The sequence below is a fragment of the Cervus canadensis genome, chromosome 4 (assembly GCF_019320065.1).
Source record: "Cervus canadensis isolate Bull #8, Minnesota chromosome 4, ASM1932006v1, whole genome shotgun sequence".
Taxonomy (NCBI): Eukaryota; Metazoa; Chordata; class Mammalia; order Artiodactyla; family Cervidae; genus Cervus; species Cervus canadensis.
Window position 1 is genome coordinate 86,935,932 of NC_057389.1, and position 18,334 is coordinate 86,954,265.

Below are 18,334 nucleotides of genomic sequence, written 5' to 3' on the forward strand. Positions count from 1 at the left end.
AGAGATTGAACCCATGACTCCCTCTATTGGGAGCACAGTCTTAACCACTGGACTGCCAGGGAAGTCTCTGTTCCCATTTTTTGAGAAGAGGAAACTGAGGGGGCCTGGGTGACTCGCCCAAAGCTGCCCAGCTGGGAAGTGATAGAAAATTCTCAGAGTAGGGATCTTGCCACTCATGTGGGGGTAGGGAAGCAGATTTTGTGCTAAGATCCTCAGGAAGGAAAGGAGCAGTCCTGCCCCCAGGTGCCTGGAGGAAGGCAGGGGGAGCAATGGCCGGGTGGGGTGGGGGCGGGCGGGGACGCACCATTCATTCACTCAGTTCTGAATTTATTCCACCAATGTCTTCCACCTGCCACGTGGGCCCATCTCTTGCTGATGCCAAGGGCTTGGCGGTAGCCAGCGCAAGTGGGATGGGACTGGGCGTCCCTGGCCTCTGGGCGGGCAGGGGTTAAGGCCAGCGGCTCCCACGTGAGTGCACCTTGCGACAGAACCACACACCCAACCAGGTCTCTCTCGCTCTCGCCAGTCGGCTTGTGGCTGTCGCCCTGCTGGTTCCACCTGGCACGGGACGGGCCAGTCTGTGGCCACTGCAGAAGGAAAAGTTGGGCAAACAAGTGGGCAGGCCGGAGCCGGAGCCCAAGCCTCGGGTCCCCTCCCTGCCCCCGATGCCAGGCGGACATCCAGGCCCTGACTGCTGCTGCCTGCCCAGAGGCCACCCAGCCTCCTAGACAGGTGAGTCCCCCACCCCGATCGGCCTACCACCCCAAAGGTACTGTCCAGATGGGGCTCCCCACCATGAGGTCCCGGGCCCCCTGCCACCTCCCCCCACCACCAGGCTCCCGGGAAAGCAGGAAATTGACACTCCTGTGTGGGCATTTGACATAGTTTCTAAGGGATTATCTGGCTGGCAGTTACTGCCCCTGGCAGCCCGCCCAGGACGCCACAGCCACAGACTTCAGAGGGTCATTGTTGGCCCAAGCTCTTTCAGGGAGGCTGAGGGGGTACCAGCTGGCCTCTGATCCCCCAAACTGAGGAGGGGAGGCTGACAGGGAGGTGGCAGGTGAGACAAATTGGCACCTGGTTGGTATCTGGACCTCCTGGAACTTCTTAAGGGGCCCCCAAGTTTTCAGACAGTTGCATCTCGTCTCCCTCCACCCCTGCTGCTGGAGCCGGGGGCAACAAGGGTCCTGGGGGAGGAGGGCTTATCTCCTCATCTCTTATTTCTTCTCTGGGTGAAATCTCCCTACGGAGAAATGAAGCAATGAGTAGGTGGATGATGGCCACAAGAATCTGGAGAGCGGACTGTGGGCAACAAGCCAGGATGGTTTCCAGGCAAAGGAAGATTAGACCCCCAAGAAGACAGGAATCCGGTGGCAAGAGCTTTTCTGGGTCATTTTCTCCCAAAAAGTGCAGGACAAAGAGCGTGTCCTAGCCAACCAAGTGTCTGATTGCACCTCAAAGCTCTTTGTCTGAGATGAAGAGGGCCCTCTGGGGCTCAGAATGCATGAGCGTCCCAGTTGCAGGATATGTGGTTGTGGGGGCAGGGGGTGGTGACTGGTGTTTGGAGTTACTCCTGGGAAACAGATGCTAAGATTCAGGGTCTGAGGGGTTAGGAGGGAATATACCTCGACTGGGGTTTGCAGAAAGAAAAACCCATGGAGTCAGAGAGATCTGACTTCAGTTTTCCACTCTGTGAAATGGGTATAATTAGAGACACCAAGTCACAGGGCTGCTGAGAATAGCATATGCTAGAGCACATAATAGATTCCCAATCATGCAAGGGGCAGGGTAAACTGCGCCCCCCCAAATCAGAATGCCAAACCAGGGGTAACTGCCTTCCTCTTTTGCAGAGGTCAAATCCAGGCTCAGAGAGGGGCAGCCACCTGCCCTGGGCTGCACAGGAAAGTAGGGCTGTCAGCCTGGTAGGAGTGAAAATGTGGAGAGTCGGGGAGGTGTGGGGGCTGCCTAAGCCCCCACCCCCAGCCAATACCCCAGTTTCAGCATCTTGTTAAAGTCCTGCCTCCCTGGCTCAGGGCTTCCTTGTGGCCCCGGTTCTGGGGAAAGTCCACTGCGGGAGTCTGGGTTCCTGTTCTTCCTCCTCGGGTCTGGCCTGGTGCCAGGGAAGCTGTGTTTGCTCAGGGCGGAGCCTGACACCCTTTGGAATGGGCTGAGGTTAGCCGGGATCATGCCTGGGAGGAGGTGCTCTCCAGGGAATGAACCTGCATTTACGGAGCACCTACTACTACATGCCGAGTGCTGGTCCAGGCCTTGGGGATTCAGGGAGCAATCAAGAGAAACAAAGATCCCTGCTCTTGTGGGGCTTGTGTTTTGGTGGAGGAAGACAGACAAGAAACAAGAGACAATGAGGAAGTAAACTATATCCTGGGTTAGAAGATGGTCAGTCTTACAGAAAAAAGGAAAAAAAAAAAAGTGAAAGAGGTACAGCTGCTGCTGCTGCTGCTAAGTCACTTCAGTTGTGTCTGACTCTGTGCGACCCGAGACGGCAGCCCACCAAGCTCCTCTGTCCCTGGGATTCTCCAGGCAAGAGTACTGGAGCGGGTTGCAGGGATAGGAGTAAAACAGGCAGGGAGGTATTTCACAATCTTAAGTAGAAAGATCAGGGGAGAACTCGTTGCTTTTCAGTTGCTCCATTATGTCTGACTCTTTGTGACCCCATGGGCGTCTGACAGCATGCCAGGCTTCCCTGTCCTTCACTATCTCCTGGAGCTTGCTCAAACTTATATCCATTGAGTTAGCGATGCCATCCAACCATCTCATCTTCTGTTGCCCCATTCTCCTCCTGCTTTCAACCTTTCCCAGCACCAGGGTCTTTTCCAATGAGTCAGTTCTTCACATCAGGTGGCCTGAGTATTGGAAGTTCAGCTTCAGCATCAGTCCTTCCAATGAATATTCAGGGTTGATTTCCTTTAGGATTGACTATTTGGATCTCTTTGCAGTCCAAGGGACTCAAGAGTTGTCTCCAACACCACAATTCGAAAGCATCAATTCTTCAGTGCTCAGCCTTCTTTATGATTCAACTCTCACATCCATACATGACTATTGGAAAAACCATAGCTTTGTCGGCTCAGGGTGACAAAGTGATATCTCTGCTTTTAATACATTGTCTAGGTTTGTCATAGCTTTTCTTCCAAGGAATAGACGTCTTGTAATTTTGTGAGCTCATTGAGAAGGGGACATTTGAGCAGAGACTTGAATGAAGTGAGTGGTTGGGGGAGGGGCATTCCAAGGGCAAAGCACAGCCTGTGCAAAGGCCCTGGGGCAGGATTGTGCCTGGTAGAACAGCTGGGAGGCCTCTGTGGATGAACAGAGGGGAGAGAAGGAGACAAGGGGAAGGCCTGGAGGGGACGGGACAGGTCCTGCAGGACGTTGTGAACCTCCGGAAGGACACTAGCTTTTAGGCTTAGGGAGGTGGGAGACCTGGAGAGCTGTGAGCAGAGGAGGGGTGGGGCCTGACTCTGGCGCTCACGGTTGCCATCTGGTGGCTGCTTCAGGGAGGACAGACTGTGGAGGGTGAGGGTGGAACCAGGGACCTGAAGTGGACTCTGCTGGTCCAGGTGGGCGAGGATGGGGTGAACCATGTGGAGGCTCAGAAGGAGAAAGAAGTGGGAGGATTCTGGACACATTTTGGGAGAACTAAGAACATTTGCTGACATATGAAAGACAGGATTCAGGGTGATTAGGAAGAAAAGTGGGAAGAATGTTCTGGGACTTGAAGATGTTAACGGGTAAGAGGGAGTATGTGGAAATTTCTTGAGGGAGGAGCCTTGGACGCTAGAGTGAAGGCTTTCAGTGTAATGGAGGTAAGGGATTTTTTTGTTTTTCAAAAAAATATAAAAGCATGACTATACTCTAATATAAACCAAACAAGGCCTTCCCTGGTGGTCCAGTGGCTAAGACTCCATGCTCCCGATGCAGAGGGACTGGGTTCGCTCCCTGGTCAGTAAACTAGATCCCATATACTGCAACTAAGACCTGGTGCAGCCAAATAAACAAATAAAAATAAATATTTAAAAATAAAACAAACAGGTGCTTTATGAGTTTACTTAACTCATTAATTAATAGGGGAACTAATAAGATCTTACAGCTTGTTTAAAGGAGAGCCTATTAACAAAGAACACACACAGGCAATCAAGGCTGAAATGAAATAACAAATAGTTATAAAACCAGTCAATAACTACAGGACAATAATCAATAGTCTCCGCAGGACAAAATTCATTTATATGTCTATGGACAAGAATAGTTTGCAATGTTACCAGTTTCCTGTAACTTTGTTGTTGCTGTGAAGTCGTGAAGTCCTGTTTGATGCTTTTGCAACCCCAGGGACAGTAGCCCACCAGGCTCCTCTGTCTACGGGATTTCCCAGGCGGGAATACTGGAGTGGGTTGTCATTTCCTCTTCCAGGGGATCTTCCTGACCCAGGGATCGAATCGGAATCTCCTGCATCAGCAGGTGTGCTCTTTACCATTGAGCCACCAGGGAAGTCATTCCTGTAATTTACAGGAATGTAAAATAATTTGAAGACCATAAGAAGCACAGATAACTAAGAAGAGTGCCCGGAGCCTGGCATTGATCAAATACTCAATAAATATCCTGACCAAAGGCTAGGGAACTATGGAATGTTCTTGAGCTAAAGCCACAGCTTTTTAGCCACACAATAATTGCTGACACTGTTCTGTTTATTTATTTATTTTGGTCGAGACACACAACATGTGGGGTATTAGTTCCCTGACCAGGGCTCAAACCCACATCCTCTGCAGTGGAAGTTCAGAGCCTTAACCACTGGACATGCAGCGAAGTCCCTCAGACTGTTAGTTGCATGTCTGCTCTGAAAGTCTGTGAGTTCACCTCTGCAGTGTCCCGAGTTCCTAGTATAGTGCCTGGTATGCAGTAGGTGCTCCATAAAGGAATGAATAGCTCATGGGGACCACCTAAGATTCTGAGCAGAGTAGAAAGACGAGTACTGTGCATTTTAGAAGGACAGATTCCAGCTGTGGCTGGCCCAGTCACAAAGCAGATAAGACCCCTAGCAAACTTGGGGTCACGAGGGACCTTTCATGGGACGTGGGTGGGGGGGAGCTGGCGGGGGCACAGGTGCAGAAGCCAGACTGGAGATAGGGATGCAGGTATCAGGGGTGTGGGTGCTTCCCGAGGCCATTTTACCAAAGGATGAAACCTCAAAGTTGACATTTCTGTGGGCGGTCCCTGTCCAGCCCTGGGGGACACCATAATTCACTTCATTTTTTCCTACTGGGGCTTATTTCCCTCCTCCTGACTCAAGTTGGGATGGAGCCACAGAGAGCACCCGGGCAAACCTTTCAGTGCACCTGCTGGGTGCCAGCTGCCTTAGTTTGTGAACCTTCCCAATCATAGCGCTCAAAGGCAGAAGCAGGCCCCATTATACAGATGAGAAAACTGAGGCTGGAAGCAGAGAGGCTGGGATTCTTAACAGGCACCGCTCTGCCCCCTGCGGTGAGCCTCCTCCCACTCATGAGGCAGGCGATAGGGGGAACACACTCTGTGAGCCCCCCTACGGCTGCCCCCAGAAGGGTCTTCACCCCTCTTCTTCCAACATCAAAGTGCTCTCCCTAAGGTGCTCCAGCGCCCTCACGGTGCCAACTGCTGGGACATACCTCAGTGCTGTGAGCATTCACAAGCCAGCCGCACCCCAGAATCTGCCCTTCCTCCCATGCCCTCTGCCTGAACCCATAACCCCAGTCCAGGCACTGGACAAACCCCAAATGAGGAGCAGTGTACAAAGCTGCTGCCTGGTCTCCTCTAGACTGGAAAGGTCCATGGAACAAGGGGGAGTGGAGCCTGAGGAGATGTGAGGACCAGATGCACTGTGAGATGCTAAACAGGGTCCTGGTGCAGTAAAACCTGAACGCAGACTGGAGTGTAGTTAGCAGTGATGAGACTGTGGTTTCTTAGTTTTGGCAGGTACATCGTGGTCATGTAAAATGATGTTTGGAGAAACTGGGTGAGAAGCATAAGGAGCCTCTCTGAATTTCATCTACAAATTTTCTGTCAATTTAAAAATAGTCCAGGAAGTTCCCTGTTGGTCCAGTGGCTAGGCCTCCGCTCTTTCATTGTCCGAGGACCTGGGTTCAACCCCTGGTCGGGGAACTAAGATTCCACTAGAGGCACGGCCAAAATTAAATAAATAAAATGTTCCAAAATAAAATGTCTTGGTTCTTTTTGGCATCGCAGCTTGTGGAATCTTATTTCCCTGACCAGGGATTGAACCTGGGCCCTCGGGCAGTGAAAGCGCAGAGTCCTAGTCACTTGACCCCTAGGGAATTCCCCCCAAATAAAACGATTTGAAACGTTTTTTTTTTTTGCAGGGCCTCTGGGTTTGGGCTCACAGCTCACCTAGCTTCGGCCCCCGCCACTCAGTCTGTCATCCTAGCTGTAGGCCACCAGAGGGCGCCATTGGGCCCCGAATCAGGCCCTGGCCCTTCATCTGCCCATAGCCCTCCTGGGTCCCACCTCCCTGGGGCCAGAAGTCCTTATCTCCTCCCAGCCCTCCTCTCCTCCTTCTCTCTCCCTCGCTCACTCAGCTCCAGCCACAAGGTTTTACTCGCTGTTCCTCCAACACTCTAGGCCCAGTCCTGCCCCAGGGCCTTTGCACTGGCTGTCCACCCAACTCTCCCATGGTGCCTCCCTTACCTCCTTCAGGTCTAGCTGTTACCTCCTCCCAGATCCCTCTCACTTAGGTCACTCCTATTAATCTCAGTAACACGTCCTCAGAGAAGCCCTCCAGGAGTCCCCAGACCAGCTGTGTCTCTGTGCAGGTGCTCTCAGAAATCTAGATTGGACATTTTATTTCTGCTATCTGTAGATTAAACCATTGTCTATCTTCCCCGAGGGCCCTGGGCTTCCTTTTGTTGTTGTCATCATCCAGTGATCGGTCGTGTCCGACTCTTTGCGACCCCATTGACTGCAGCACACCAGGCTTCCCTGTCCTTCACTATCTCCTAGAATTTGCTCAAACTCCTGTCCACTGAGTCAATGATGCCATCCAACTGTCTCAATACTCTCCTCCTCCTGCCCTCAATCTTTCCCAGCATCAGGGTCTTTTCCAATGAGTCGGCTCTCTGCATCAGATAGCCAAAGTATTGGAGCTATTGGAGCTTCAACATCAGTCCTCCCAATGAATATTCAGGGTTGATTTCCTTTAGGATTGATTGGTTTGATTGCCGTGCTGTCCAAGGGACTCCCAAGAGTCTTTTCCAATGCCACAATTCAAAAGCATCAATTCTTTGGGTGCTCAGCCTTCTTTAGGTCAGGGCCTGCGTCAGAGCTGGGTGTACACAGTGGGCACTCAGTAATTGAATGAGCCAGCGCCCAGCCAGGTGGCCGAGCAGCTTCATTCTTGGGTTCTGGTCAGACCTGTTTGACCACAAATAAGACCTCCGCCCACTGTAGCCCAGCAAAGCAGCCTCCACCAGGGAGTCTTTAAGCCTCAGGCGTGATTGACCACCACTCCCTCCCTCCAGGTTCCCACCCTTCCTGGTGGCCACCACTCAGGGAGACCTCAGCCCTGTCCCCACCCCTTTTGAGCTGAGTTTCCCCCTCGAGGGCTCAGAAGGGGCAGAGAAGGGTCATCCCTCAGGTTCCTAGTATCCTCCCCTCCCACAACATCACTTCAGGCCTTGTGCACACTGCCTCCTACTGGTGGTAATCAGCACTGCAACTTCAGGCGGTAATTCCTTACCCCCTCACTTCCTCCTTCACTTGGTGCATAACAAGGGTTTGAAATATTTTTTTGCATGAACGACTGAATAGGTGAGAAAATGAATGCATGAATGACCCTACTTCTGTGAGGCAGCACTGGATGCACCCTTCTCCAAAGCCCTGATTTTGAGTACAGATTATCTGATGGATACCAGGGAGCCGTTGAGTGTTCTTGAGCAGGGAAAGAAGCATGTGAGGTGGCTGAAGGAAGACCATTATCTTGGGGTGGTTATCCCCGTTAGAGGACTTTAAAGTGGGGTTTCTCTACCTCAGCACTATTGACTTTTGGGGCTGGGTGTTTCTCTGGGGTGGGGCTGTCCTGGGCACTTGGCGGTGGCGAGCAGCATCCCTGGCCTCTGTCCACTCCATGCCAACAGGAGTGCGTGCATGCTCAGTTGTGTCCAACTCTTTGCAACCCCATGGACTGTAGCGGGTCAGGCTCCCTCTGTCCTTGGGATTCTACAGGCAAGAATACTGGAGTGGGTTGCGATTTCCTCCTCCAAGGGATCTTCCTGACCCAGGGATGGAACCCCCGTCTCCTGCATTGCCAGGTGGATTTTTTACCACGAAGTCACCTGGGAAGCCCACTCAATGCCAACAGTGTCTACTAAAAATGTCTTCAGATATTAAAGTGGGGTTTCGAGGGGGAGTGAGGGGTAAATCACCCTTCATACAGAGTGAGGGGTATGGCACCAAACAGAGCCAATCTAGCTCTTCTAGTTGGGCCTGCTACTTGACACATCTGGTCTCAGTTTTCTCAGCTGCAAATGGGCAAGTGTAACAGTGGTTGCAGCAAAGCTAACCCTCCTTAAGCATGAGACAGCCTACTTGTCTGATTTTTCCAGACCTACATCCCAATCAGTAACTCCTCCCCAGTAATCGCAACCGCAAATTCCTATATATATGTGGCAGTGGAGAATTTATTTATGTTTTTTCCTGTAACTCATTAAAACAAATATACATCTATTTTTTTAAAAAATGGTTGACTTTCTTCTACCTAAAATCATTTTGTGTTTGGCCCAAGGTCACCTGATGGTGGCCCAAGGTCACACTGGAAAAGGCTGAAGTTGGCTTAGATGGTAAAGAACCTGCCTGCAATGCAGGACACCTGGATTTGATCCCTGGGTAGAGATCTCCTGGAGAAGGGAAAGGCTACCCACTCCATTGTTGCCTGGAGAATTCCATGGACAGAGTAGCCTGGCGGGCTACAGTCCATGGGGTCACAAAGAGTCAGACCCGACTGAGCAACTAACACTGATTTACATATGAGGGTCCAAATAAGTCCTTAGAAAGGGGCTCTGGCAAAGGATTATTGCCTTAGAAGCCTTTGGGCACCCTTGAGGGGTAAATTCTGGCTAACTGGGATCTCTAGACTAGTGTTTTGGGGAGAGGTGAGACATCAACCTTGGGGGCCTCAAAGATTTTGATTATATTCTTGCACATTTGGCAAATTCTTATCCAACATTCTTGCTGGGCTGGATGAATCACAAGCTGAAACTGAGATTGCCAAGAGAAATAGCGACAACCTCTGATAGGCAGATGACTCCACCCTTATGGCAGAAAGTGAAGAGGAACTAAAGAGCCTCTTGATAAAAGTGAAAAAGAAGAATGAAAAAGCTGGCTTAAAACTCAACATTAAAAAAACTAAGATAATGGCATCTGGTCCCATCACTTCATGGCAAGTAGATATGGAAACAATGGAAATAGTGATAGACTTTATTTTCTTGGATTGAAAATTACTGCAGACAGTAACTGCAGCCATGAAATTAAAAGACACTTTCTCCTTGGAAGAAAAGCTATGATAAGCATAGACAGTGTATCAAAAAGCAGAGATATCACTTTGCCAACAAAGGTCTGTATAGTCAAAGCTATGATTTTTCCAGTAGACATGTATGGAGGTGAGAGTTGGACCATAAAGAAAGCTGATCGAAAATTGATGCTTTCAAACTGTGGTGCCAGAGAAGACTCTGGGGAGTCCCTTGGACTGCAAAGAGATCAAATCTGTCAATCCTGAAGGAAATCAACCCCTAATATTCAATGGAAGGTCTGTTGTTGAAGCCGAAGCTCCAATACTTTGGCCACCTGATGAGAAGAACTGACTGATTGGAAAAGATGTTGGGAAAGACTGAGGGCAAGAGGAGAATGGGATGGCAGAGGAAGAGATGGTTGGATAGCATCATTGACTCAATGGACGTGAGTTTGAGCAAACTCGGAGATGGTGAAAGACAGGGAAGCCTGGCATGCTGCACTCCATGAGGTGGCAAAGAGTCGGACACGACTTAGTGACTGAACAACAACGGGCAATATCCAACCTTCTAAACCCCAGTGGCAATGCCCCCTCTTCCAGGAAGACTTCCCTGACCCCTAATTTTCCCCTCTGCCTCCCTCTTCCCACAATCTGGAGCTTCTCTCAACCCAGTCTTGGCTGGGTGAGGCTGGGAAGGGGTGTCTATGCCCAGATTTGCCCCTTCAACCTTGAACTGGGTGGGGCAAGGAAACAGTTGGGCCTCAGGGTCTATTTTTTTTAAACAAGAAGGAATTCGAGGGTAGAGCCAATGGTGGCTCCACCCACCCAGGTGACTTTCTCCCTTCCACACCCTTAGGTAGAGGGTTTCCCCAGTTATTCCCAGATGGGTCCCTTAAGGGTGAGGCAGGGGGTGGAGAAGGAAGCATGACCTTTACTCCAAGAATCTTAAAGAATTTCCTGCCTGCCCTCCCCAGCTGGGGACCCAGCCCAGGGCTAGGTGTGAAGAAGACAGGCTAACATTGGATTCTGGCCAGGCCCAGAGGTGACCGCTGTGTACCTTCTGGATCCTCCACTGTAGGGGACATCGAAAGGGAAGTCTCATATCAGCCTACACCTTCAGAAATTCCATACCCTTCACCCCACCCCAGGCTTCTCTGGGCCTCAGTTTCCTCTCTAAAATAAACTCCCATAAATGAAAGAAATAAAATAGGGTGAACTTGCTGAAGATGAGGTGACCGAGAAAGACCAGCCCTACTCTCCGGACGTCTCTGACCCTTGGCTAGCTCCTAATCATAACACGTCTCTCTACAGAATCTCAACACGCAGAGGTTTTCCTGGATGGAAAACCTTCCAAAGCGCAGGCTCCGTTCCAAACGCGTCGTTAATCCCTGCCTTGTCTTCCTTGCAGCCACTCCTGGCGGGTCTCCAACCCGGCCGCCGGCTAGTGCGCAGCTGGGTGAAAACTCGGCCTGGAATTCCCACCCCAGGGCCTGGATCCTGTGTTGGGAGGGGTCGGGGTGGTGGGAACGAAGGCGGCCTCGGCGGCGTCCGGGAGGCGTGTCGGGACAGAGGCGGGGCCGGGAGGGGACTCAGAGGAGGAAGAGGTGCAGGTGCTGCCCTGGCGGCGGAGCGGGCGGGAGCGGGGCAAGTGCTGGACACCTGCTTCGCCGCGACCCTCCCCAGTCTCCTCCCTCACGCCAGGGTGGGGTCCAGTTTTGACTGCTTCTAGGCCCCCCGCCCTGGGCCAGAGGCGCTGGACAGCCCCCAGGGTGGACTATGGCGGTGAGATTCCAGGCGAGTAGCCCGCGGAGGGCCGGAGGGGGAGGGGACCGAGGTGGGGTCGGGGCTGGGGGCGGGACCCGGGACCCCAGATCACCCCCTGCCCAGGTAACAGATGGGGAAACTGAGGCCCAGGAGAATGTGGAGGCTAGCACGGGGAGAGTGTCCGCGCCCACTGGCCTCCAACGCTGCCTCCCGGGGCTCCCTCTGCCCCGGTCTGCCTCCCTTAACAGATAGCGTTCGCGTGTGTACTAAGTCACTTCAGTCGTGTATGACTGTTTGCAACCCAATGGACTGTAGCCCGCCAGGCTCCTCTGTCCCAGGCTCTCCTCCAGGGGATCTTTCCGACCCAGGGATGGAACCCGCGTCTCTCACGTCTCGTGTATAGGCAGTCGGGTTGTTTACCACCAGCGCCACTTGAGAAGTCCCTTAGTAGGCAGACCAGTGTTCGAATCCCGATTTTTCTGTGTAACTTTGAGCCAGCCAGTGAGTCCACGCCTCTGAGAACCTTGTCTATAAAGTGGGTGATGGTCACTTTCTAGAAGGGCGTGGGGAGGATCCTAGGAGGGGAGGGGAAATGCTCCTGGTACATAGTAGGTGTGCAGTTTCCCAGGGGGATGGGCCGAGTTGAGCTTGAGCACTAAGGGTGGGACGGTAGGCAGGCACTTTGTGGGCTGGAACGGCTTTGGCGAAGGCAGTGAGGCTGTGGAAGAGGGGATCACCATTTACTGAGTGCCTACTGTATACAGAGTCGTTGACTTGGGCGATCTGGCTTGAGAGCCCTGTTTTGTTGCATCGGGCAGGCGGATCGGGCTGGGGCAGGGAATCCCCGTGGCTCTGTGGCCAGGGGGGCGTGCTTCGTTCTCTAGTGTTGGAGCTTGAACCGACTTTGTCACACCCACCCTTCTGCGTCTCAGGTCGGGTCCCAGAGGCGTAAACAGGTGAACAGGCTTGGGAGATCTGTGGCTGGCCCCCGGCCAGACCACCCGAGGCTCTAGGGCTGGGAAGTTCTTTCTCCTTCCCGGCTGCTAGAAGCAGCTCCCAGAATCCCGTCCTCAACTCGAGTATTTGTGGTCCCCTCCCCTCCCCTCCCCCACTCCGACCCCCGCTGTGGTTCCCAGAGGTGGGGGCGGGGAGGGGTAGAGTGATCTGCAGGCTGGCAACCACGTGCCGGGGCCGGTGTGACTTGGTAAGCCCAGTCCCCTGTGGAGGCTTTTCGTCTCTGGTGTTTCTGTCCCGCGCGTGGCAAGAGGCGGGGATGTAGGCCCGGGGCCCGCCCCTCGGAGCTCACCTGGAGGGGGGCGGGGCTGAGGAGGCTAGGAACTCTGGACGGACGTGCAGGTGGTGGTGGTTGTTGCTAAGTCGTGTCTTAGTCTTTGGGACCCCATGGACTGCAGCACATCAGGCTCCTCTGCCCTCCACTATCTCCCAGAGAACCTAGCGGAGTTCCTGTCAAAATCAGCCTCTTATTCTACCATTAGTGCATTCCTCAAACTTCCCCCCAACACGGTCCTGTGGGGACAATGATAGGGTCCCAGGGCCCCCAACCCTGCCTACCAGGAATCCCCAGACTCAGGGGTGTAGGGGAGACAGGTGGACTGGAACCTCCCACACCTGAATAATCAGAGGGTAGAAATGTATGTGTCTTGCGGGGGTGTTGAGGACTTATTTCCTGAAGGAAGAGAAAGTGCCCCTGGGGCTGTGAAGGATGAATAGGAGTTTGCCAGGGAATACAGCATGTGCAAAAGCCTGGAAGGGAGGCTGATTGAAGGACCAATCAGCAAAGTACCCAGAGAGACAGCCATGACTAGCCTTCACACCCAAGAGGAAAGATCAGAAACTCACAAACTGATGATTAAACAGGGCAATTGAAGATGGTTTTGGATGCCATGAGTAAAACCTAACAAAAAAAGCAGAGGAGTGGTAGGATACCAAAGATTGGCTAGTCTGGGAGGTCTTCCTGGGGAGGCGGCATTCGAGCTGAGACCCCAGTGTCAGGGGACAGCTGTATGCGTGTTGGGAGGGTGTCCAGGCACAGGGGTCAGACGGGGAAAGGCTGGGGGTGAACTAAGCTGAGGTGGGCTGTGGGGTTAGGTGTGACCCTCTGGGTGTCAGAGAGCCTGCCAGTATCCATGGAGGCGAACCTGCACAAGCCGGGACCAGCCATGGCCACCTGTGCCTGCCCCCTCAGGGGCTGTGATTCCCTGGGGGCTGATTCTTAAAATAGAGCCAGGAACTCAAAATTCAAGGGGATCATTTAATGACACCAGACATAAAATCAGAGCAAGTGAAAAGATTTTGTTCCGAAAAATAAGTTTAGAAGGAAAAAAAAAAACAAACAAACAGAAGGATGCTGGGACCAGGTGGTTGAGAGCAAAGGCATGGGACAGACTGCCAAGGTTCACATAGTGCTGTGTGACCTCTAGTAAGTTACTGAACCTCTCTGGGCCTCCTTTGCCTCCCCTGTGAGGCAGGAAGGCAGGAATAGAAGCAGTGCCGCTTCCTGAGGTCACTCAGGAGTAAAGGAATGGGTACTGCAAAGTGCTCGCTGGCAGCTCATGAAATAGTGTTGCTTATTAATGTTACACAGAGGAGAAAGGTCATTATTATTACTTCTCACTACAACCACTGCCGTCCCTCCAGAGGCTCCCGTTGCTATTTGTGGGAGACTCCAGGCCCCCTTCTCACACCTCAGTGCTGAAAGATGGGGCGGTGGGGGTGAGGGAGGCACCCATTGTACAGATGGGGAAGATGAGGCTGGAGAGGTACCACCGCAGCCAGTCAAGTGCAGACTGAAGGATTTGAATCTTGGTGAAAGCAGGCCTGGCTCCTTAGAGGGCTCATGAGGCCCCGCCCTTGGCTGTTTCCCTCTTCTCCTCCGGCTTCCTACCTCCCTGGAGCCTGGAATGCTGCTCTCCCAGGAACCTCTAAGAAAAGGTAGGGAAACACACCACACCTGCTATGCTATGTGGGGAGGGGGCATCATTTCTCCAAGGACCCCCAGGGGCAGCAGCACCTCCAGGTAGAAGTAAGGGATAGGTGGGGGCCAATCCCCCCTTCTGTTGGCTTCCTGACCTCTATTCCCAAAGCCTCTGATCTCATCTGTACCCTGGACTTGAAAATAACAGAAGCCACGCCTCCCCAGCCGTACGCGCCAATTGCTCTGTTGTCTTGACAAGTGACTTTCCCTCTCTGGACCCAGCTTTCCTCATCTGTGATTGTTCAGTCACTCAGTCATGTCCGACTCTGCAATCCCATGGACTGCAAGCGTGCCAGGTTTCCCTGTCCTTCACCATCTCCCAGAACTTGCTCAAACTCATGTCCATTGAACTGGTGATGCCATCCAACCACCTCATCCTCTGTTGTCCCCTTCTCCTGCCTTCAGTCTTCCCCAGCATCAGGGTCTTTTCCAATGAGTCAGCCCTTCGCATCAGGTGGCCAAAGTATTGGAGCTTCAGCTTCAGCATCAGTCCTTCCAATGAATATTCAGGGTTGATTTCCTTTAGGATTGACTGGTTTGATCTCCTTGCAGTCCAAGGGACTCTCAAGAGTCTTCTCCAACACCACAGTTCAAAAGCATCAATTCTTCAGCCCTCAGCCTTCTTTATGGCCCAACTCTCACATCCATACATGACCACTGGAAAAATCATATAACAGATTAATAATAGAATATCTGTTAACAGAATACCTGTTAGTGAGCAGATTAAATGAGATCTTACTGCAAAGAGCCTGGCTCAAAGGAAGCACTTCATTCAATCATTCTGTAGATAGAATGTGAAGCAGATAAAAATCTCTGCCCTCCGAAGCGGACATTCTAGAGGGAGAAGTGCAGTGACCAGATTTTTAAAATTCAGAGAATGTCAAGGGCTCACAGCTTCTATGAACTGGGAATCAGGGTGAGGCGGAAAAACTGGTCTGTTGTAGGCTGGGGAGGGGGCCAGTTGCAGACGGGGTGACTGGGAGAAGGAAGTGAGGGAGGAAGCCAGGTAGAGATCTGGTGGACGAGAGTTTCAGGCAGAGGAGAAATTGTGTGCAAAGGTCCTGGGGCAGGACTGGGCCTGGAATGTTGGAGGAATGGCGAGGAGGCCTAAGGGTCTGGAGCAGAGTGAGTCCCTTGTGCCTGTGGGCCTTGCTTGATGCCCCTAGGCACCAAGTCAGATCTCCCAGAGGGAAAGCAACAAGGACTTGTCTCTTCTCTGTTTCCATTACAGTTCAGCACCATTAACATCTGGGAAAGGATCTCTTTTTTTGTTGTTTTTTTCTGTATTTCTGGTTGCTCTGGGTCTTTGTTGCTATGCGCGGGTGTTCTCTAGTTGCGGCAATCAGGGGCTATTCTTCATTGTGCTGCACGGGCTTCTCATTGACGTGTCTTCTCTTGTTGCAGAGCACAGGCTCTAGAGGCATGGCCTCAGTAGTTGTAGTGCGTGAGCTTAGTAGCTCCTCATGGCATATGGAATCTTCCCGGACCAGGGATCAAACCCATGTCCCCTGCATTGGCAAGCGGATTCTTATCCACTGTACCACCAGGGAAGCTCATGGATCATTCTTTTTGGTGGGGTCTGTCCTGTGCACTGAAGGAATTTGAGAAGCACCCCTGGCCCCCACCCACTCGATGCCAGGAGCACACCTAATTTTGACAACCACAGATGATCCCAGATACCACACAGTGTCCCCTGGAGGAGGCAGAACAGTTCTGGGTTGAGAACCACTGACTTAAGTCCACTTTGCAGATGAAAACACTGAGGTCTCAGGAGAGATTGCAACTAGCCCACAGGCTTGGGCCAGGAGAGTGTCAGAGCCAGGCTCCCCACCCAGGTATGAAGACCCCTGAATCCTCACACCCACCTTCCCTGTCACCTCCCTCCAGGTGTTGGACATGGAGGAGCTGACCATCTGGGAACAGTACACAGCCACGATCAGCAAGGTGGGACCTCACTCTCCCTGCATGGGTGCCAACAGAAATGGTGGGTTGGTCCCCATGGGACGGCCTTTGTCCCAGTGAAAAGCAAAATCACGTTCTGTTTCTCATCCTCTCTCAGGACCCCCGCCGAGGCTTTGGCATCGCAATCTCTGGTGGCCGAGACCGGTCCGGTGGATCTGTGGTTGTGTCCGATGTGGTGCCTGGAGGGCCGGCTGAGGGCCGGCTACAGTGAGTGTCAAGGCAGCTGGGTTACAGGGGACAGGCATGTCAAGAAGAGGCACCTATATGGACCAGAGTCGGGAGGCTAAAAAATGCCTGGCACCTTCCAGCTCTGACAACACAGGACTGGAAGCTGGCAGCATGACTGACTGTGTTCTTGGGGTCATGGTGGCCCTGGAACGCTCCTGGAACAAATATCCTGGAAACCTCTTTTTGGCTGGAGGGAGAGTGACCCAGTATCCTGAGGTCTTGGGGGCAGGAGGCTCCTGGGAGTTATTTTGGGAAAAATGGTTCTTGGGCCTGAGTGGCTGACAGGTAACATGATACTCAGAATTGGGGGCCAGCTTCAGAGAGAAACAGAGTGTGAAACAGAGACAGAAGGGAAGAAAAGCATGAAGAGATGGTCCTAGAGGAAAAAGTAAGGGGGTGAGATGCCAGTTGCAATTGCAGTTAATGTTCTACAATTGCATTTCATTACTATGTGGGTTCTTTGATCAGCCCCACTTTACAGATGAGGAAACTGAGGCCCAGAGCCTCAGTGAGCCTGGGGACACTGATGGTTTGGAACCAGGCCTTGTAGAGCTGGGGGTACCTGCCAGGGGCCCTCAGGGAAGGCCTGGGGAGAGGGGCTCCCAGCAAGGCCACCTCCCTGAGACCTGGCCTTCTCCCTCAGGACAGGGGACCACATTGTCATGGTGAACGGGGTTTCCATGGAGAGTGTCACCTCCACCTTCGCCATTCAGATACTCAAGACCTGCACAAAGATGGCCAACATTGTGAGTGGGAGGGGCAGCTCCTGCTCAGCAGCACCTCTGTCCTGGCTGAGTCAACCCCCCCCCCACCCCCCATCCCCGATCCTGCTGCCCATGGGCAGATGAATATAAGCTTCCCCCAAGCCACTGGAATTGTGTCCCCGTTTCATAGCTTGGATGTTGAGGTTCAGAGGGACCAGAGTCCCCCAGGGCTGCCCAGGGGATGGGCCAGAGCCTTAAACTGGCCCCCCACCCATCTCTGCCTCCCTTAACAGACGGTGAAGCGTCCCCGGAAAGTCCAGGTGCCCGCCACCAAGGTCACTTCTGCCCCGGGACACGAGGACTCAGATGAGGAAGACAGGCTGCGGCGTTTGGAGGAGGTTGACCACGGCCAGGGATACGAGGGGGACACGTCCAGCGGCTCTGGCCGCTCCTGGGGCGAGCGCTCCCGTCGGCCAAGGGCAGGTCGCCGGAGTCGGGCCAACAGCCACGGGCGCAGGAGCCCAGGTGGCGGCTCCGAGGCCAACGGGCTGGCCCTGGTGTCCGGCTTCAAGCGGCTGCCGCGGCAGGATGTGCAAATGCGGCCCGTGAAGTCCGTGTTGGTGCGGAAGAGAGAGAGTGATGGTGAGCCTTGGGGCTATGTTGTTGGCAGGGGTCTTGGAGTCCCTGGGAAAGGGCCACATTGCTGCCCTGACATTCGGTCCTGTGTGGTCTGTGGTCAGCAGAATAACGGCTCCCAAAGATGTCCACACCCTATCCCAGGACCTGTGGACGTGTCACCTCACGGGGCAGAGGGGACTCTGCAGGTGCAATTAAGCTAGGCCCCTGCGATGGGGACGACCCTAGATTCCCTGGGGCCCCAGTGTCTTCACAGGGTCCTTATAAGAGGGAGGGGGAGGATCAGAGGCAGAGAGAGACAGGAGATGCTGAGCTGCTGGCTGTGAGGATGGAGGGAGGGGCCACAAGCGAGGTGGTGCCTCGGAGCTGGAAAAGGCAGAAGCCAGTGCTCCCTGGGAGCCACTGGAGGAACCAGCCCTGCCCACACCTGGATTAAGTCCCATGGGGCCCATTTCAGACTGTGAGATAAATCTATGTTGTATTATATGCACTAAGTTTGTGGCATGTTCTTAGAGAAACAGGAAGCTCACACATCGTGACATC

General features: G+C 53.0%; 1 protein-coding gene across 3 annotated transcripts in view; it reads left to right on the forward strand.

Annotated features, from left to right (window-relative positions):
* Window positions 1-518: 518 nt before the first annotated feature.
* The window catches only part of TJP3 (tight junction protein 3), a 30,455-nt gene continuing 12,639 nt past the window's right edge, over window positions 519-18,334 (forward strand). For 2 of the 3 annotated variants that reach the window (XM_043466089.1, XM_043466091.1), the window contains exons 1-5: window positions 11,089-11,296; window positions 16,149-16,205; window positions 16,321-16,430; window positions 17,095-17,197; window positions 17,449-17,797. In XM_043466089.1, the coding sequence (XP_043322024.1) occupies window positions 11,279-11,296; window positions 16,149-16,205; window positions 16,321-16,430; window positions 17,095-17,197; window positions 17,449-17,797 (637 nt within the window). In that variant the 5' untranslated portion in view covers window positions 11,089-11,278. Of the gene's footprint in view, window positions 733-11,088; window positions 11,297-16,148; window positions 16,206-16,320; window positions 16,431-17,094; window positions 17,198-17,448; window positions 17,798-18,334 lie in introns of those variants that run through there. The other variant, XM_043466090.1, reaches the window with a different exon arrangement.